The sequence below is a fragment of the Barbatula barbatula genome (genome assembly GCF_947034865.1).
Source record: "Barbatula barbatula genome assembly, chromosome: 2".
Classification (NCBI taxonomy): domain Eukaryota; kingdom Metazoa; phylum Chordata; class Actinopteri; order Cypriniformes; family Nemacheilidae; genus Barbatula; species Barbatula barbatula.
Window position 1 is genome coordinate 15772587 of NC_136767.1, and position 21303 is coordinate 15793889.

General features: G+C 37.7%; 3 protein-coding genes across 8 annotated transcripts; 1 reads left to right on the plus strand and 2 right to left on the minus strand.

Moving 5' to 3' along the window:
- The first annotated feature begins 1759 nt into the window (after nucleotides 1–1759).
- On the plus strand, nucleotides 1760–4888 carry chrm1b (cholinergic receptor, muscarinic 1b). The gene is made up of 2 exons (XM_079451364.1): nucleotides 1760–1998; nucleotides 3129–4888. Exon 2 carries the CDS (start codon nucleotides 3245–3247, stop codon nucleotides 4748–4750), a length of 1506 nt encoding a protein of 501 aa, XP_079307490.1. The 5' UTR covers nucleotides 1760–1998; nucleotides 3129–3244; the 3' UTR covers nucleotides 4751–4888.
- Nucleotides 4889–5583: 695 nt separating this feature from the next.
- dpf2 (double PHD fingers 2) lies at nucleotides 5584–14221 on the minus strand. Of its 6 annotated transcripts, none has more exons than XM_079476760.1 (12): nucleotides 14118–14221; nucleotides 12657–12817; nucleotides 12132–12239; nucleotides 11750–11928; nucleotides 11316–11408; nucleotides 11097–11178; nucleotides 10665–10706; nucleotides 9157–9294; nucleotides 8476–8607; nucleotides 8263–8375; nucleotides 8093–8174; nucleotides 5584–7843 (listed from the first exon to the last, which is right to left on the minus strand). In XM_079476760.1, the coding sequence occupies exons 1-12, from the start codon at nucleotides 14147–14149 to the stop codon at nucleotides 7761–7763; spliced, it is 1245 nt and encodes a 414-aa protein (XP_079332886.1). In that variant the 5' UTR covers nucleotides 14150–14221; the 3' UTR covers nucleotides 5584–7760. The 6 variants fall into 6 exon arrangements, with proteins under 6 accessions (XP_079332886.1, XP_079332889.1, XP_079332887.1 ...); XM_079476763.1 differs by having other exon boundaries at nucleotides 12657–12749; nucleotides 14118–14155; XM_079476761.1 differs by lacking the exon at nucleotides 14118–14221 and adding an exon at nucleotides 13013–13133.
- A 3609-nt stretch (nucleotides 14222–17830) lies between these two features.
- On the minus strand, nucleotides 17831–18613 carry cdc42ep2 (CDC42 effector protein (Rho GTPase binding) 2; the record flags this gene model as incomplete). Its single annotated transcript, XM_079476809.1, has 1 exon — nucleotides 17831–18613. The coding sequence occupies one exon, from the start codon at nucleotides 18611–18613 to the stop codon at nucleotides 17831–17833; it is 783 nt and encodes a 260-aa protein (XP_079332935.1).
- Between the last annotated feature and the right edge of the window lie 2690 nt (nucleotides 18614–21303).

Genomic DNA, 21303 nt, shown 5'->3' on the forward strand with positions numbered 1-21303 from the left:
AATAGGAAAATGCCTAGGGTCGCGCACACACCCCACCAAAAAGAATTCTTTTCCCAGATGTTTTTTGTCGGCCCAGCCCTTGTGGCGCCTCAGTATCCGAATATCCAAATTACAAACATCCCTTTAACAGGACAGAGAGTAATGCAATATAACCATTGCTGGACGAAAACAAACGATGTAAGTTGACAAACCGAGTGTAAAGATGGCTTCTAAAAGCATTAAAGGATTCAATTATGTATCTGGCGCTCCCTGCTGTCTATGCAGAACGGCGTTCTGCACCACTGATGTGATTGATGTGGATGTGAGGTTACTGACGAACGTATCGATGTGTGCCTTTAAATGTGTGTTCGTGTGGTCCTTGTAAACGTTAAGGTCCCACAAACGTAACTGGTCTTTCATTAAACTTAATTTTTAACTTTTTCTATGTTCCCATGAGGAAACAGCTCGTAGGTTACTACATTAGATTTAAAAAAATAAAAACTTTCCTCTTCATTCAAAATCTTTTAACAATATCAACTTAAAGCGGAGCGTGGTGTTAAGACCCTTCTTTTTGTATCTACCTTTTATCAATCGAGCAGATGTTTTGATATTTGAAGGTGGCGATTTAGCATGCCTGTGAATATGGGGAGCAGATGACATGCTGACCTTTGGAGGCATGTCTGTTTGAAACTAGTTGTGTTGAAACTAGTTGTAGTTGTGTTAAAATGGATGACTTGGTCCAAATAATCAAATAAAATCAGCCAATAAGAGCACAGAATAGATGGGACCTCAAGAAGTATTTGAAGAATGTGCCAAAAGTTCAAATATAACACATTCATAATTTTGACCACAACTTATTTAGTTTAGTTGTGTTTTATTTCATAGAAGGCTGTGATTTCACCATAGTTTGATTCTATATTATAACACATATTCTTAATATGTTCTGCTGTAGCACTGACACATGATGTGTTATCCATGAAATGACATGAAAAAGAGATGATTACTGATTAACCATAGATGTGTTTTGACCAGTAATGACTCTCTGAAGGCAAACACAGACTTATTAATATATTTAGTCTGTTTATTTCGCCTTATGTGACGCATAAAATGATAAGAAAGAAAGGAAAATACAATTATAAAACCGACTAAATAGGTTTTTGGAAGATGAAAATCCTGGTTTAATGGAAAGTAGAAGGTGATGACTATTTGCTATGCATACAATGTACCACCATTGGCTTAATACACTAATGCATTTTCCATTCACTTGTATTATTAGTTTATGTTCACACGCATGCTTAAGTGTGATGTACTGTTCAGATGAAAAGCTCTTGATTCACAGTTATATATATATAATAAAATAATAAAATATAACTCAGAATCAATTTTATATTTGCTTTTTTCAACTTGGGTTTGCCAGCTCAGGATCTAAAACCATTGTACATACTAACCCAAGCGCTGCTCCCTAGAGATAAACCCCAGGCCCATTTGTTCATCAACCCAGTACCATATATATAAAGACAGAAAACAGTGTGATTCATGACTGTTGTAATACACTATATTCTTGTTTAAAGATGAGGGTGAATGGTCCCCATCCCGTTCACCTCATCAGTGTTCGGAGCTCATTTGAGGTAAACACAGAGAGTGGCGTCTGCATATTGTCACTGGTGCTTTGAGTTTGAACAGTTGGCAGCCTCTCATTTAGTATTTACTTATGTTATGACAGCCACCTCTTCTCACTGCTGCACATCAGCTCGTGTGAGAATGCATTGCCACCTAAGCCAGACAAGGTGGATGAGTCGTTGGGGTGCAATGTAATATTGTAGTAGTATTTTTTATCTGCAAAAACACATGGATGGATAGCAGTCATCGGAGTATTGGCAAAAAACATTATTTTGCATTGACTTAAAGGGAACACTTTGAAGCGATGGATGAAAATCCATCTTGTGTATATACTTCTTCAGGAGCTTAAAATGTGCTACAGTTAAGGGTAACTGCAGTTTTGAGAATTGCATCCAAAAGGTAAGTGTGAACTGTTTATCAATGCACGAGGTATATTGCTTTTGTCTATCATTTGTTTTGCTTTTCTTGGCCAGATACTTATATAAATGATATGTAACTTAAAAATAAACAGATAACACATTATATAATATACATTTTATACAAGTAATACAAATAAATTAACAACTTAAAATGAAAATATTCCTATTTACGAGTATTTGCAGATACTTTGAGACTAAAAATACAGACATATTGTTTGAGATATTTGAATTTAAAGAGTTATGGGCAAGACTGATAAAACTATCATTAAGAAACCAGAAGATATACATCATCTTTAAATCTCTATTTATAGAACATTGAAAGGTTATGAATTCACAAATGGACCACCATGAACTTTCCTAAACAATAAATGTTTCTAAAGTTGAATAAATAAATAAAAGCATTACAAAACGTGCTATTAGCATATAAACTAGAGAATAAACAGAGAATACCACTGTGTGCTACATTTATTTAAAATATATCTGACTGTGATAGAAATCATTGTAATGCAAAAATGTGGTTGACTTATTGCTTTTGTAAAATGGCAACAAATGTATATTGAAATGCACCAATATTGAATAAAGAGTTAAATGTTCAATTATTAATTAAAGTAATACAGGCCCTGTTATTTGGCCGTATTGCACGTTGTCTGTGGCTATCAAGCATTCTTGCAACCAAGAGCATATGCTGTCATCCAAACAAAAATTTATAATAAAGTTATTATTTAACAAGCTACTTATGTTCTCTAGTTCTTTTTCTAAAGCTAAAGGAACAATTCTGTCTTCATTTACTCACCTTCAGGTTGTGCCAAATCTGTATATATTTATTTGGAATTAATTGGAAGATATTTGGAAGAATGCTTGTTATCAAAAGGTTCTTGGCCACCATTAAGTACCATAGTGGGAAAAATGCCTTTGTTCTAGTAGAAAAGCAAAAGTTCTTGGGGAACTTTTGACCACCATTGTAATTTTTCCTAAAATGTGTTTTAGTATATTATAGTAGGCTATATTACCAAGTCAACAGCCTTGAGAATGTGATCTAATTTATTGAAAGTACAAAGACTTCCGAATCTAACTCACCTTTGATTTCTGTTCTTTCTTACCTAACAATAGTGTCACAGCGACCCCCTGGTGTTAACAGTCAGTAATGCAGGAGATATCACTTTCTGGTTTTCTTGAAGAATGCATTGTGCCCTTCAAGGATTTGATGTTGCGTGTCCCCTGGGAACATGAACCACACTTGCATCTCGGAGGCAAGAAACTTTAGCATGGACCCACTTGGGGGTCACCAGGTATGGGAGGTGGTTCTGATTGTGCTTGTGACGGGACCTCTATCCCTCATCACCATCCTCGGTAACCTCCTGGTGGTCATCTCATTCCGGGTCAACAGTCAGCTACGAACCATCAGTAACTACTATCTACTGAGTCTGGCAGTGGCAGATTTGATCTTAGGTACTGTGTCAATGAACCTATATACCGTCTACATCATAATGGGTCGCTGGACATGGGGACATCTAGCTTGTGATTTGTGGTTAGCACTTGACTACGTAGCAAGCAACGCTTCTGTAATGAACCTGCTGGTCATAAGCTTTGACCGGTATTTTTCTGTTACTCGTCCGCTGACGTATCGAACAAAGCGTACGCCAAAGAAAGCAGCAGCGATGATCGCTCTCGCATGGGTGGTGTCATTTGTGCTGTGGGGGCCTGTTATCTTGTTTTGGCCCCATGTGGTCGGACGATCCCCCGAGGGTGAATCGCAGGACTGTTCCATTCCCTTCTTAAAGGTGCCTCCACTGACTTACAGTACAGCCATGGCTGCTTTTTATCTACCAGTCACCATTATGATCATTCTGTATTGGCGAATTTATTGGGAAATTGAGAACAGAGCAAAAGGACTTGCTAGTTTTATTGGGACTGCAAAAAAGACTAGAAACACCCTGGATGGATTAGACAAACAATTAATGTACCAGGACAGTAGCAAGAGCTGCTCAAAGGAAAGAAATTCTAAAAAAGTGAGAGAGAACAATGAAGGCACATCGGCTGGGTGTTTTCCCGTGAGACAAAGTTCTCCGAATTCATTGGTGGACATTTTGGGAAAGTCAGAAAATGAGACTTACAAAGCATACAGCAACAGCAGCTGGAACATCGACGATGAGGATGATGGTGCCTTGTCGTCTTCCACGGAGGACGAACATGAGCAGAGCATTAGGGCGAGAGAACAGTCATCCAATCAGGCTGTGATAAAGTTAAAAGATCTGCAAAACAGATCACAGGTTTCTAGTGGTGTGCAAGAACATTTAACGAGAGCAACAAATGTGTCAGCAGAGTGCCCCACAGGGCAGTCGATCTTCAAAACGGCAAGAAGGTCAGACCATGTCAACTGCCACCAGCCCCAAGCGAAACACCGCATCAGTACCATCATTAGAGAAAAGAAAGCTGCCCGAACATTGAGTGCCATCTTGTTGGCTTTCATCCTAACGTGGACACCGTATAACATCATGGTTTTGGCTTCCATTTCATACTGCGTCCCAGAAAAACTCTGGCAGGTTGGATACTGGCTGTGTTATGTAAACAGTACAGTTAATCCTATGTGTTATGCCCTCTGCAATGAGTCCTTCCGGGTCACTTTCAAGACGCTGCTGCTTTGCCGCGAAAGTGGGACACGAAAGTGGGACACGAGCAGCTGGATTCGCAATGCTTCTGCAGGACAAAAGAAGTCTAGTAGTACAGTGTAAACTTTGACTTCACCATTTGTAGTTTAGTTTAAGTTGAGTCCATGGCAGATTCAGATGCAATTATTTGGCGGTACATACAAATGTATAACTGTGTTTGCCTCTGCATTTGCTCTGTATACACAATTAAATTACACTGTCAAAAATGTCTTTGTTTTGAATTCTTTCCGGCACAAATGAGATACTCTTCTGCCACACATTGCACCCTTAAAAGAGCTTGGCAATGATGCCATAGTAGAACCATTACTCTTTTTATCTTTGTATAGTCTGAAGAACCTTTTTCAGCTACAATTTTTCTTTTTGTGAAACTTTATGGAACCATGCAGCCTAAAATGGTTATCCTCTATCATGATTTAGCACCATTTTCTTTAAGAGCGTTTCTTCCCTCCATGGTCAAATCCAAACAAAAACATAAATTGCGTGCCAGCTTTAACTTCTGCAAAGATGGAATCCATAAAGAAAAACATCAAAAAATTATTTCAAGCACTTCCTAAATAAAGATGCATAACAAAATGTCTCAACACTCCAACAGGAAAATTCTTTCCATGAACAGTACTGGGTAATGTTACAGTTTACTCAACATCTGACGAAAGAGTTGTGACAACAGTCATTAAAAGTATTTAGTTGCCACATGGGATGGGTTCTACTACATACCTAAAGTTGTATAAATGTCAACCTTACAAACAGCAGCAACAGAACACAAAACACATCTTGAATGGTAGCATCTTTTATCAATTGCTACAAGTTCTTCAATAATACAACATATAACCTCAATGATTCAGAAAGCAACTAGTAGTGAACAAGGTAGAAGTGATAAACAGTATCCTGACACAAAGTATGGTCATTGAAAGTTTTATTTTCCTTGGAAAAAAGGAAACAAAAGTGTACCATACACCAAATGCAATAAATCAACAAAGAAAACTTAAATCACAAACAATCTTTTCAAATAACACAAAATTAAATAAAAATTAAATGGCAGTTCTCTCTATATAAACTGTTTCAAAAACATCCAGGAAAATTGTTACACTTCCTAATTATTTTAACAAGAGTTAGTTGGCAGGTACCATCCAGCTAAATGATACAATTTTCCATAATCTGTTACTATGCTGTTAATGTGAGAGTGGAAGCTAGAGTGCTGTGTACTGTATAAATGACAATGTACCGTAAGTTAAACATGCGGCTACTTAACTGAGAATGTAAAATAAAACAAAAGATCCTGTACATGTTATGAGCGCTGTGAGCAATAATGTAGCCATTACTGGTATCGGATATAAGCCTGAACCATTGTGGACATGAAGACTTACAGAGTACGCAGAATTGATATCGGTCAATACATTTCTTAATTCAGTATTAACTTACACAAAACAGAGCTGAAGGAGACAGCTGGATGGACCACAGCGGATTTATTCTTTAAACAAAAGGGCTAGTTTGCTACAGGACGGGTCATATATTTGCCTTAAGCGCATAGTATATTGTTAAAGCCTTGATCACAAATCCTGTTTGTCCTCTCAAGAGATAATTCCATATTCTAAGTCCTAAAGTTATTTAAAGAAAAACATTTAGCAGTGCTTTAAGGGATGGCTATTGCATTTGCTTTAAAGATAAATGACACAAATCCGTTTTAAACAAAGATCTCACAAAACCTCAGATTAGAGAAGCCAACACCCCTTACAGATGAAAGCGCATAAATGTCATGTGATAACGTGATCACATGTGAAAAACGTGCAATGTGTGCTCTTTTTCTGTAAGGAAGCCTACAAAATAAAGCATAATGAATGGAATTTACCCGGTAACTTTGTATGTGATGCTCACAAAGTGTATTTTGTTAATGTGGAAAATACATCAATCCGACTAAAACATACAAGGCGTTAACCAAAGATGAGTTTTAGTTTGGGTCAGAGCTTTCAGATTTTGAGTGAATCCAGTAAATCATGTATTTGCCTTTAGGAGATTCAATCCTAAATTCAATGACGTATTGCTCGCGGTTCTCTACAAACTGGCGATTGGCAATTCAATTTGATTTGAAAATGAATAAATATAAGTGAAATGCATGTTTTGGCTGTAATCATGGAAATGTCATGACAGTAAACATGAAAATTATGGCATAGAATGTTTAGTTCCTCACACCATGAACATACTGCACCCTTAAGTGTGCTCGGGACTGCACTGCTCTAAATACATTGTTGGTTGCCATTGATTGTTTCTGGACTTTTTTCAGCCCTGTTCGAAGTAGTCTCTGAACATCATAAGGCTATCCTAAAATAATAAAACATTTAAAAAAGAAAAAAAGTAGTTGAGTCTCTACCTTTACCTGCACCATTAACCCATTTATTACGCACTGACACCTAGATTCAGTATTGCAGTGGCACGTGCAGATTAGAGGCTATAAAGAAACAAATCCCCAAGCAAAACCCATTATATTGAATAATTTCTATAGTTTAAGTTTATAGATCTTAAATACAACACACCTTTATATGCTATACAAATATATAAATATACAAAAACACGTTTGTTTCTATTTTGCTTATTATAAACAAGCATTGGCATGCTGATTGGTTTCAACTATTCCTCTGTGAGAATGTCGGTACATTGAGTTTTGCGAGTATAACAGTTATTTTAGCTGATATAAGCAGCGGTTTAATCGTGTTTTTGCAGAAATAGGTCTAATATGAGCAGAAACTCAAAAGCAGAGTCATATATTCTCATAGTGACTTCCTCCAAGTATGTAGTTCTAAAATGGACAGTAGAATTAACGTTTAGGTGAATAAATATACTACTGTATATTTATTTGTTTTGGGGGTCTAATAGTTGAAAACAAAGAGCAGGGGTAGTTTGAAACTTGGAACTGTGTAACAGTCATACTGGGATCAAACCTGCAGAAATGTGACACTGGAAAAAAGAAAAAGTTTCCTCTCTCACGCTCTTTTTCTCTCCGTCTGTTTGTAGCTATGCTTAATTGAGCGAGCAAGTGTGAGAAGGAACTGTGAATGAAAGGGTCTTTCCAAACAGATCATCATGAGGGGGGTGCATTCTGATTCTGGTATATGGAAGCTTTCTCTTTCAGGAGGTCCAAACATAGATGACAACTCCAACTTCCTGTGAAACATCACAAAGAATATTATCTTTGTTGTTTGTGACCAAATCAATTGACTAATATTATTTACTTATTTTAACATTTTTGTACTATTTATATCTATATTATTTAATGTATAGTGCTCTGTATATGTAATACAAAAAAAAGACTTCCAATCCCCTTTACAAAATCCCCCAAAAGTACATGTTATTCAGCCCTGTTTAGGGGAATTCCTTGCCCATATAGGTGTGGAAGTGCTAGCATGGTTTTACCTTCAGGAGGTTCAGACATAGGGGGCGAGAGGCAGTACATGTGGTAACCTCGGTCACAGTCATCACAGAACAACAGCTGGTCCTGTGGCAAGCACATAAACATTACATTAATGACCTACACTAACATCTAACAGTTAACGTTTTTTTTTAACTGGACTGCTCAAACTCACATCATTTTCTGATGTTCCACACACGTTACAGCATTTGCATTCGATGCACTGCCAGTGATATGTTTTAACAGCAGCCATCATCACAGGAGTGAACTGCAGACATGAGGGGTGACCTGAGAAAAGAATAGCAGACCCATGAATATAACAAATAGTAAAAGCAACACAAAGATTAGCGTGAAGATGCAAATATTTGTGTATGCTTCTTTGTTTTACCAGAACGACCACAGTCCGAGCACGATACAAGTTCCTCTGATTGGCCGGTTTTCTGGTTCATGTTAGAATCTCCCAAACAGAAATCACAGTAGTTGTTCGGTAGAGCCAAACCATCTGGGCCTCTCTTAGGAGCTGAGAGACAGACAAAGGGAAAGAATACTTAACACTGTAACGACAACAACAGTCTCGAACGTACGAAAATATACCGAAAATACAGAAATGGAATAATAGTGTTCCAGTAAGCATTTGTAAACTTCTAAAGACGTCAAATGCTGCATTCTAATGTACTTTTTTGTGGAAGTAGCGTATGCAACCTCCATGGAAAAGTATTCCCATAATGCAGAGGAAAATGTTTTGAAATAATCCACTGATGATGGCAGAGAATAAAGTTCATTTAATACCAAAGAAATATGTAAAGCATCCCAAATCAGACCATATATAAATCATATATAAGCCTCTTTTCAGTTATGATCCAAGCCGGCTCGCTAGGCTTTGGAACACAGCCATACTGTCCATAATTAAGTATAATATACAAACATAAATGCTGCTGTATGACATAAATCTATAATTTGCATCACCGTCTATATGACATTTAAAACAATTCCACATCACTCAAAGTGCCACTGTTCATTTCCATACTGAAGTCTTTACAACCAAAACAAAACATGATGAATTGCTTACTCTTGGGTTCATCTTGCTGGGGCGGAGTCGGTTCCCGAATGTCCATCTCCTCTTTCTCCTCCCCCTCTTCTTCAGCCAAGTGAGAGTGTGCGTAATGATAACTGAGACCAGGCCTGTTCTTATAGCGCTTTCCACAAACTACATATATAGAGCACAACAAGATATTATGAACGCCTGTTAAAGTCATTCCAGCTTTCACTGACCTTGACAAAATGCACTGACAGGGAATAATTGGGTCATAGCAAAAGCGATCTCTCATGCATGCACTTAAACTCTCATGCCCACATGCTGGCAGATTGAGAGTTTAGGCCCATTTCAATGTGCCTCCTGATATCCTGACACTCATTGATTCTCACAACTGAATGTCATAATATAATTTTCAGTTGTTTGTGTAACTGATCACACAGTAACTCAAACATAAAAATGTAAGAATTGTAAAATTCAGAGTCTTTTGGCAGCTCAAAACAAAAGCAGATTTGTAGGAATGAGGGGCAATGGAAAGACACACAGAGATGACACTGAACACGTAATACAAGGGACAGGCCGAGGGGATGATGAAAATATATATATTGTAGGTATCTGTGGATAATAAAAACAGGCAGATTAGTTTTGTGGGTGATTGTATATGACTATTATGATTGTGGGTAAAAAATACCCCGGCTCATGCTGCCGGAAAAAACCTGACTGAACATGTCTGCATACAGCACATGGCTCAGAGGCAAAAAACTTGTTCAGTGGGGAAATTCTGTGCAAAAAATTCTAAAGTTCTGGTGCGTTTAATCCACGTCTTTTAGCTTTAAAGCTTCCTGTATTGTTGTAAGTAAATACGTGTCTTACTATAGTTCTTACTATAGTTAATGAGTAAATGCTATAATATACTGAAGTATTTTATGTGGGCAAAAATATAAATATATATAAACATTTATATCCTAAGAAAAACAAATAAACACAGAATGAAGAAAAGTTTTAACGCAAAAAGAATGGATTTCATAGGGCCCTAAGAATGCTTGTCTCTAAAATGTTTTTGGCCACCATTGATTACCGTAGAAAGAAAAATTGCTTTATTCATTTATTTGTTCTGTTGAACCCAAAATGTAGGAAAGCAAACCATTCTGGGGCCCTTTTGACTACAATTGTAATTTTTTCAAGAACTGTCTGGTTATAAGCATTCTTCCAAATATCTTTCTCTGCATTCATCAGAACCAAGAAAGGTATACAGATTTGCGACCGCTCGAGGGTGAGTAAATGAAGACAGAATTAACATTTTTAAGTGAACGGTCCCTTGAAAAAAAATTCCTTTCAAATTAAGCCTAGCTTTCTGACTAACAAGCAAATTATTTCATTAGCTAAGTAAAAAACATGGAATCTAAAATCTTTTATAAAGCCTGTTTCATTGCACATTCAGAAAAACAAGAGCAAAACCAAAACAGGGGTGGGTGGGGCAGGAGAAAAATGAGGGAGGAAGAAAAGAGAGAGAGGGAGAGAGAGAGAGAGATAGAGAAATATACCTCTTTCGGAAGATTTTGAAATATGCTTTTGTTTGAAAGTGTCTGAAAGAGAGAAAAAAGAGAAAGAAAAAGGAGAGAAGCAAGAGACAGAACGACTCGCAGATTGACAAAAGGTTCAAGAGAAATAAACTCGTAAGGAACATCTGCATCACAGTATCAAGACACATTTAAGGGCAGAGACCCAGAATTATGAAAGAACATGAGACGTAAAATCAAACTGACATTATTTCACATTAGTTATCAACTGAATTTATGCAACTTTACTTGCTTTGAGTGTGTCAGACACAGGACAGCCTGCTAAAATATTGAAGATTGGAACTTTTTCGTTTTCTTGTGGTACAACGCATTGTAAAAAAAAAAACAGATCTCCAGATGAGATCACTGAGAGGTCAATTAGCAGACTCGTGTAGTTTCCATGAATGTCTGACTCACTATCACAGGAGTACGGTTTTTCTCGATCCTCCAACGCGGCTGCTGCTTCTAACTTCTTCCGGGCACTGCTAACACCACGACCCTGCAAAGAGGATGCCATCATCAAACACATTTTGTTAAGCACATTTTACACAATTATGGACCATTTAAAAGATGGTTTAGCACGTTATGATGAACACATACAACGAGCAAAAAACTTTGTCCCGCTTTGTGTCTCACCTTGCCTTTGCCTTTTCCCCGTCTCTTTGGAGTATCTTCTTCATAATCCTCATCATCCAGATCATCTAAAAAATCATCTTGTTCCACAATTCTCTACACACACACACACACACACACGAGTGAAAACATAAGTCATATGTTGTAAGACAGAAAGAAAAACTACATCTAGTTCAGTTCACCCAAACCTTACAATTTTGTTATTTTTCACCCTAATGACGTTTCAATGACTTCCTTCTATGAAACACCAAAGGATGTGTTAGAAACTGTCTTAGATAGTTGCCATTCTCTCTATAAAAAACTGAATTGACATTATAAATAAAAACAAAAAATTACAATAGGGTTTTGAATGACAAATGTTGAAAACAGATTTTGAACTAGTCCTTTAATGAATATTCTCTTCAGGACTAATTCATATACCGTGAGTTTTGTTTTACCTTGCGGACCCTGGCAGTGGGGTTAAGTCCCCCAGTGGAGTACTCAGTAGAGCTGGATTCCTCCTCCCCTGAGCGGAGCTCCAAACCGGATCTCTTATCTATCGGCTCTCCCTTTAGAAGGGCCTCTAAGCTGCTGCCATCACTGGAGAAAACCTCCTTCTTAAGTCCCAGATCCAGCTCTGAAACACACACACCCACATTCACATCCATAGGCAACTGCACAAGAGATGGATAAAAATGTCATAGCACATACATCTGAGAATTAAACACAAATACACTATATGAAGACTGCACTGAAAATTGTGCAATCACAACCACTACAACCATATATTTTAACTTCTGTTAACACTGCCTAAGACAGAGGAAGTGAAAGGTCACTTACCGGACTTTACAGAAGGGAAAGCCAGGCGATGTTCCTCTGTAGGGTGAGCTCTTCTCTTCTTTCTCCAGCGGCGTGCTGGGTATGTGTACAATTGACCTGGAGCCATACCTATGGGGAGAATAAAAGAAAAGAGAAAGATTGGTGTTTAGAAATTAGAATAAGATATATACACATTTTTGAAATATGTAAAATGTGCATGTAGCAACAAACTGCAATAACGGAACAATTTTTTAATACTTCAAAAAGTTAGGTAGAGTCAATTTAGAGAGCAGAGAGTCAGGCGAGGCGAAAAGAATGAGGATTTCTTGAGAAATAATATGAACCATTTATGTTGCAATTTATTTTTATAAATATTAATTATATTTTTGTATAGCATATTTCTCATTATGTTATCGCATGTATCTAACTTTTTACTTCAATAAGGTGCAACCCTAGAAAAAATGTATAGGCCAGTCCAACACACAACATTCTCAAGAAAACTATCCTTTCTGTCATTCAAACTGACCACTGGGCTGTGTGTCCCACCTGGTCCTCTGTGCCTTTTCTCCATCCAGAAGTAGCAGTTGCTTTGGGCGACACCTGTCTGAGAGTCCAGGAAGGGCATCCTCACACTCCTCTCTGCACACAGACGGGCATTATAGTTATGACACTGCTCCATAGCGTCCCTGTAATACTGCTCACCCAACCTAGAGACAGAGATAGAGAGAAAAACAAATCTCAATTATATCATAAGCAACAACACATCAGGCTGACTAACAGACAACCCATTAGAAACGTGTAGGTTTAACAAGATGTGTATTTTCAACTCAAGCCATCTCCTGTAATAAATGATCCTACTACTGGCAACCTGAAACCAGCTGAGCCCTGTTCAGCGTTCCTACCCCATGTGTGTTTGTATGCACTCCAGCGATTGTAACTCTTTCAGCAGGTGCTGTTGCCGCCAGTCACCCCGGCAACCGCTAAGAGCCCCGGAGAGCACAGGCAAGCTAAAGCCAATGCGATTAGAACACAGGCGAGCCGCTCATGTCACAGAGGACAAAACAAAAGCTTAAAGCTTTGCCGTGATAGAAACAAGAGCCGAGGCTTTAAAGCACAGACAACAAAATAGCTGTGGGAAGGTCATCCGCTTCCAAGGCACCAACACACTGAGCTAAAGCCGCAAGACACCGTTTAAGGGCCCTTTAAAGGTAGAATTGCATAGCATAGACCTTAATTTATCCTAAAGCAGACAACATTAGCGGGGCAAGTACTTACCTGCCCAACTATAGTGCTAAGCACTATATGTGCCAACTGAAATAAAAAGAACTTGGACTTCTTGAAAAAGTCTTGAAAATTGGGAAGGCATACACTTATATTATAGAAACATTATATTTAGCCAAAACCAAACAGTCCTCTCACTTTACATATGAATAACATGTTTAAAGTTTTTACTCTCTTGTTCAATTATAAATGTAAAACACTTAAAAACGACAAGTGACAGCAAAAGTGCAAAAGTAGTGACAGCACGAATCTGCCAAACAATAAAATAGACAGCTGGTGCTTTCACAAGAGAACACAAGAATGATCAACTAACCAATCGAGAGAGAGAGAGATATGATCGAGAGAGAGAGAGAGAGAGAGAGAGAGAGGGGGCATTTAAATCTGTCAACACATCTCACAAACAGATGAAACAAACATATGAGCACACTAACACAATTCTCGATCGGATTTATGACAGTACTGCACGGGCACACTGATCGGATGAACAGAGGAGACCCTCACATGATCGTTGATCGTGCTAAAGACGGAAGCGAAGTGAAGCACAAGCGACACACAGCTGCTACTAACTTAACCAGAGCTCAGATAACCTCGGCGAAAACGTAACTTTGGCTATATTGAAGCAAACAAACCAAAGACCATGATGCTGTACTGTAAATGAAATGTAACATACGGAATTAAAGCGTGGTGATCTCATACGTAGACAAATTACGATTAAAAAATACTCACAGTTTGACAACATTCTCCACTACCGCCGCCATCTTGGCTCTACTGCGCTCACGGCGAGTGTTCTGCGCAGGCGCAGGACCTTAGAGGAAGGTCACAGGTCAGGGGCGGGAGGCGTACTCTTTTTATATATATATATATATATATATATATATATACAGGGCAGAGTAATTTTCCTTCAAATGTATGTCAAAGGGCCGCACCGTCATTGAAAAGACAAACAGAAATTAAAAAGTTATTTTAAACAACACATTTAAAATAAATTTCAAATAGGGTGAAGAGAGGACTACATCTACACTCATAAATAATAAAGGTAGCCCTAATGAAGAACTTGTGATGTAGTGTATGCAAATAGCCACGAGGTGGCAGTAGAGGCACATTAGATACTAAAATGTTATAAAATGTAAATGGTGCTAAAGAGGAATCTCTGTTGTAATTCATGCTTTCATGTTTAATAAAAACAATTCAGTCTCCCCAATTTGTTCTCTCCCTTTTTAAATACTCATTTATTCCACTCTGAAAAACAACGGATAGGTTGTGAGATAGCACCCCCACACAGAGCCTTTCACACATTTAGAAAGATGACACTGGTAATGGAGCACATGATGAATACTTTAAGTATCCTCCCTTCCTCACAGCACTTTCAGAATATTCCATGGAAAGGTTTTTGTACTTGTATGTGTGTGTGTGTGCTTGGAAAAGAGCCCCCTGGGTGGTTATTATCTGTTACATTCTGTAGGCATGTGAGTAGGGAAGCCTGTCATTGATTTGAGATCCTACACACACACACACACACACCCTCGTTCTTTGTGCATGTGAAATTGCTTTGTACTTTGTGTGTTAAAAGGATAGTTCACCCATGTCATCTCAAACCTGTATGATTCTTATTGCAGGACAAAAAATAAGACACATTGAAGAAGGTTGGTAACCAAACAACACTGGCCCCCGTTGACTTCCACTGTATGGATAGAAAACCCCTTAGACATTTTTCAGAATCGTATTTTGTGCAGAACAAAAAGTCATTTAGAGGTTTTGAATGACATGGGGGTGAATATATGATGACCGAATATGAAGTTAACTTTTTAATAGGAAAACGTTGTTTGTGGTCCCCTATCCTGCTTCTGGATAATATTTGTATATGTAATATATATATATATATATATATATATATATATAATTTTGCACTTCTTCACTCTCATTGTCCTTCATCCTGATCCTCATGCACCATCCCTCAACCCTTTTCCTTCCTTCCTCTCTTCCCCCCACTCTCTAGCTGCTCCCACCTCTCTCTGGTGTTCCCATGGTATTGTGATCGTAAGGTCAGGGGCTTCGGCTGCTCTGTGTTAATAAAGCCAGTTGGAAAGTTTCCCAGGGCCTGTGCAGAAAATAGAGAAGCTACTGCAAATAAGCAAAGTACACAGACGCACACTTAATGTGCCTTGAAAACACGCACGCACACGCGCGCGCACACACACACAGGGTGGGATTGGAATAAAATGCATTCAAAACAGATACCTAATAACAATCATGCATGCTAAGACTTGTGAAGAAAAAGTGTGTCACAGGTAAGAGCTGTTCATGCATTGACCTGCAGTTTTACTCTCTCTTACACGCACAAAGCATAAGCTTTAGCTAAAGAATGTTGCAAGAAAGAGTAAAAGTGTATGTTTCAAACTGTTTGGAAAATTCATATGCATTTCTTCCCAATTTCTTAAAATATACACAACAGAAGCAAGCAAATTAAAAACTAAAATTTAATTTAACATATGACACTGTAATGGTAAGTTTGATTCATATAACTTATAAAAATTCTCAGTCATACTGTCGGAGCAGTCACATTTATTCACCTTTATTTTTCTGCCTATATGTAAGTGTACAGTTGACCTGTGTACAGCAGCAGCAAACATCTAACAGAATCAGCTAAAACCATCTAACAGCTGGCAAGTAAAAACCAACATGAAAGAAAATCTGAACAGGTTTAACAGACGCACATTATATACAGGTTTTATATGTGTAGCAATAGTGTTAATGATTCACTTTTACTGATAGAACAGAAATACTCGCATTTCTCACAGAGACATATCTGCTTGCCCCTTAGTCTACTATACATTTCGTTGAAATGCATTTTTACGGTCTCATCAGTCTCATAGGTAAATACAATTGCATCGCATGTTGATGTAAACACATACACTAAGTTGATAAAACAACAAAAAGATGAAATGATGAACTGTGCTGCTTGTATTTTATGTTCTACAATCATAAACTTTTATTTTCAGGTCATGTGCCTCTGAACCTTTCAGGTCACAAAGTCCTGTTGAAATTTGGGGTTAGTTTTACAAGCATTAAAATAGGTTAGTAATAAAGGAAATAAACAGGTGTACATTATATTTTAGTTAATTCAATTAGACCTGCTTACAAAAGTACTTCTATAGGATTTAATTTGTATCTGTATTTAATATATTTATCAAAATTGAAGCATAGAATCTTTGAAAATTAAATTCACAAAACGTTTAGTAAATCAAAGAGAGTTTACTGAAAAAATAAACAAAATTAAATAAGAAATTCCAGGAACCGTAAGTATGTACTTTTTCTATCCTAAAATACTTGTGCTTAAAATGCATATATTAAACTATATATGTAAGGCATCTGTAAGCTGATGGGTTGTGCTGGAAACCTGTTTGCAATCAATCATGATTTCTGTTTGGTGATGCTATGAGGAAACTACATTTTCTTATAAACCCCAGCAACCCTTAACAATGCAAAGGCAGCATACTCAGAAAAAACCTGACGGCAGCAGGAACAGTGTGTTTCTGTTAATATTTGCCAACATTCTCTTATTGTTGTCTCATGTCCTGTTCTTGTCCATGAAACTTTAAAGCACATTATGGTAAACTTGTAGTCTGGCATTACTGCACATTTAAACATACACTTGTATTATGACTTATCCACTGACTCAGAGAATTACCCCATATGGAAAGATCACATGGCGGTAAACACAAGGCTGCACTCTTCAGTCAGAAACATGCAGCGCTACTGCTGCCTGAAAGGTGATCGGCTATTAAAGCCTAAGGAATCGCAGATACCCAAAATCACAGCAAAAATTGAAAAACGACCTTGTTCCTGCCCTCTGGTGTTTTAAACTGAAGAATGAAAACTACTCGCAACAAAAAAGGTTGAAATCCCAGGGTGTAGACGCAGAGGCCTCCTGGCGTGTGTGTCCAAATCATTAGGGAGGAGCTGCACATTTTTACCCGCTTACACAAATTGCAACAACACTGGGGGAGAGATGATGTCATCTGTGCTTTCAGAGAGAAATGTGAGTTTTTCTTTCCCTGTTGACCAGGGGGCCTGTATGTTGTTACAGACCCTGCACTCACTAGCATATAGAATGCTGAAATGTTTTAGTGTTTAAAAATCTATCTTTAAGTACTTTAAAAAAATCGGCCTATAGCTTGTAGCTCAAAAATGAGAGAGAGATTATTCAAATTCTGATGGTGAAACAGATTCCTTTTTGGTTGGCTTGAAATGCTGTAATCTGGTTTGTTCGAAAGTGTAAAACTTGGACAAAGGGTAAAAAAAGATTAAATCTCCAGGAAATGCTCATTTACAGCATGCACAATAGAGTTCACTCATAGTCCAAAACGTTTTGATAAAATTTGATAAACCCATGTGTGTACCATCCAGTTTTATAACTGATATTTCCTCTCCAGAACCTCTCAAGTGTATATCTCCTGTCGTCCATTAGATGTCAGTCCCCCACTAAATGTCCCTATTCTCTGCTTGTCCATGATCTGAAGCACATCTTCTAGAATGGATGGCCCCAGGTCCAGATGAAGGGACAGGAGAGAACCAGCATTTGAGAGGTATTGCCTTTCCTCTCCATTTCGTACACACTTCTCATCTTCCTCTGTATCTGGACTTGGTTTATATGTGTGTGTATAAAGGGGAGAGCTGATCGAAGATGCAGGAAGTGATGAATGCCGTGACACACCCAAATCTCTCTCTTCCAGGTGAAGTCTAGGAGGTTTGGGAGGTGGAGCGAGAGATGGTGATGTTGGTGTAGATTGGGTTTTTGTTAGGACGGCGGTATGCTGAGCTTGGGTAGCCGATACCTCAGTAGTTGCCTTGGCTGTTGAAGTCTCAGGGTTTGGTGCAGGAAGCGTGAGAGCCTGCACTCCTCCAATGATGGGAAGCGAGAAAGCATTTTTTAACAGGGGTGAGCTCTCATTGGCTGGTGGGTGGCTACTTACACTTGCAGTGCGGCTTAACTGGAGCGTACCCTGGTGACCATGTTGTCCCGGTAACAGGTGGAATTTACCTTGTAAGAAAGACAGGTCACCGAAAAAATCGTCAGCCCCGCCACCGCTGCCGATGTGGATGGTGTGTCGAAAGTCTCCGAGCGGGGGGCTGATCATGTCGGATGAGAGAAGGTCCCGCAGCTTTTCCTTCTTTCCTTTACGGCTTCTTCTTTTAAGGTATATGGGAGCTTTGGAAGACATGTCTGACCCACTGCGAGCTCCCGCGCAACAGAGATACAGACCTTGCAACAGGGTGAAAAGAGGACAAAACGCTTGAAGAGAACAACCTGACAAATGCACTTGGAAAGAGGACAGCTCACAGCATACTTAGGATGCAAAATACAGGACACTTGGACACTTTTATGTTTAACTATAAATCCTCATTGTTCAAATCGCATCTTTGTTAATTCCCATTTGCAGGCCACATCCAGTCGGACAGTATAACATTCCTGGCATCCTTATGTACACCGCATTTCCAATTTTCCTGAAATTTGTAGAAGACAGAGAAAGATTATTTAACACATACTCTCTAGCACTTATTAACTTTTGTTAACTTTTTGTTTGCAGATTTTTTGGTTTGGTAGCTTTAGAAAAGTAAAAAGAACTATGTCACATTACAAAAAAAACATAACACTTATTCGAAATGCCTAACTGCACAATCAGAGCTTATATAACACACATATAGTTCAAAGTCCTTAAGATTCGTTTTAGAAAGAGAAATTCAATTCTCTGAAGATAATAAAAACTGCAAAATTTTATAAGAAGAGAGATGGTAAATAAACTGTAACTTGGAAAAGAGACTAAGCAAACAATCAGGGATTGTTAGTTTTGGCACATATAGGAAAGATAACTATGTATCCTAGTGGACATAGTCGACTCTGATAGTTGTTCCAGCAACTACAGTTTTCAAACACCAATGCACAATACTCAGTAGAACACCTGAATTAAATGTGATAGTGTATACTGTATGTGTTTGTAAGATACATTGCAAAAGGAGTTAATAAACCTTAAAGAGAAACTACTACAGTGTCTTTGAAATTACATGTCATGCCATGTGTAATGTTGCTGTGTGTGAATGTAAGCAGTCTGCAATGTTGTAAAGCCGAAAGTGAACGAATTACAAAGTTATTGGCTTGGGAAAAATAGGAGTCGACTCCGAATCTGCGAACAAGTCAAGTAGAGCTGCAACAAACGATTTTTTAAATAATCGATTAATCGAACAATTATTAGACCAATTGTTCGACTAATCGCCGATAACTGTCGCAGATTTATCAGAAGGCTTTGATCGATTATTCAGTTTTTGCAATTCATAAAAATATTGAGTTTGTCCTATTTTAACTAATAAATAAAAAAGGGACATTATTTCAGCTTTTGAATATAGCTTTTTAGTGAACTTTGAGCCATCCGAATGGAGAAATTTCCTTAAGGTTTCTGTCTAGTGTTTTAAATAAGGCAGAGCATTGACACATTTCACAGTTTGATTTCTAAGCTCGCAATTTTTTGCCAAAATTAAGCTTGATTCAATATAAATGTATTTGGATATATAAAGTAGGTTCTTAGAGTACATACTAATAAAAAATATATAGCTTGAATGCACTGTCGCTTTGGATAGCAGTGTCTGATAAACGTAAATATAAAAACGTTTTTTCTTAGGGAAAATCTAAACTAATGATGTAAAAACTATACAGGGAATGAAGTCAGTACATCACCATACCATTAAACATTAAAACTATACAACTGCATATACTATAGATTTTAAAAGAATGATGTTCTAATAATAACTGATAATTCTAAAGACTGATCAATTACATGATTTATTTAAGATAAATATAGTCTACCCCAGCGGTAAAAAACATAGAAACAAAATAGAACCCATCAAAGAAACTCTAATGGGTTCCATTGAAACACTATTATAAACCATAAACTTAAATCATTAAAACTCTTTTTGTAGTGTGTTTACTTGTAATGATTACTTGACAACAAAATTATTTGTCGACAAATTTTTACTGTGGACGTTATCGTTGTATCCCTAACGTCAAGTGTAATGCCCACCCACATGCCATTTGCAAAACTGCATGTGGTAGATCAATCACATCAGAGTAGGCTGACAGAAAGGAGGGGATTAGACAGATGAATCGCCGAACTAATAATTTGAGAGTCAGTCAAGAAGTAAGGTAACAGTAACTGCCTAATATTAGAAAATGAAAGTATTTTTACTTATGCATGTACATTAACTTGTTGTCGGACACTCCATAAAGTATGTAAAACACAAAATATTTACTGTTTAATGAGTTGAGTTTGTGCACACACATGTTGTAGAGACAATAAGTCAGTGGTTTTAGACCATGAATCGTAATGCATTCTTTCAGCATTAAATCATACTTCTGGATTGGTTAACTATGTCCTGCTGTGTTTATGCTTCCTTCAACCTTGACTTTTATCAAAGTGAGTTTTACTGCTGCACACACTGACCAGAAAACAAAGGCCAGTGTTTCCATCTCAAATGAGGGTAAAAAAGTCACCTCAGTGTTACTTAAGAGACACAGCAATAGTCAGAGAGGCTCTGAAATGTTCCAGTTCAAATGCTTTTCAAGAGAGATATTTAAAGCCCAATTCACATTGCAACCCCATACCTCATCAAGAGAAAAAATTACTTGAACAAATATTGCACAAGGAAACCTGCATTTCAGCATTTTTCTCAGATGAGCGGCTAATTATGTGGAAGGTCATGGATTTCCTGACAGCCAACTGATAGATACAGGTCCAGTATGCATACACGAAAACCAGTTTGTGTAAAATGACCCACATTGTTAATGCATATGAACTTGTGCATACCTAAAACATAATTTTCAGTGGAAAGAAGTAGTAATGCACCGATATGTACATTTTTG

Excerpts from the sequence above, each read along its gene's own strand:
- chrm1b (XM_079451364.1), top strand. The coding sequence starts at position 3,245 with ATGAACCACACTTGCATCTCGGAGGCAAGAAACTTTAGCATGGACCCA.
- dpf2 (XM_079476760.1), bottom strand. The coding sequence starts at position 14,149 with ATGGCGGCGGTAGTGGAGAATGTTGTCAAACT. Across the intron at positions 12,240-12,656 it reads GAAAAGGCACAGAGGACCAG|GTATGGCTCCAGGTCAATTG; the intron begins GTGGGACACACA and ends TTCTCCCCATAG. Across the intron at positions 9,295-10,664 it reads TTCAAAATCTTCCGAAAGAG|TTTGTGGAAAGCGCTATAAG; the intron begins GTATATTTCTCT and ends CTATATATGTAG.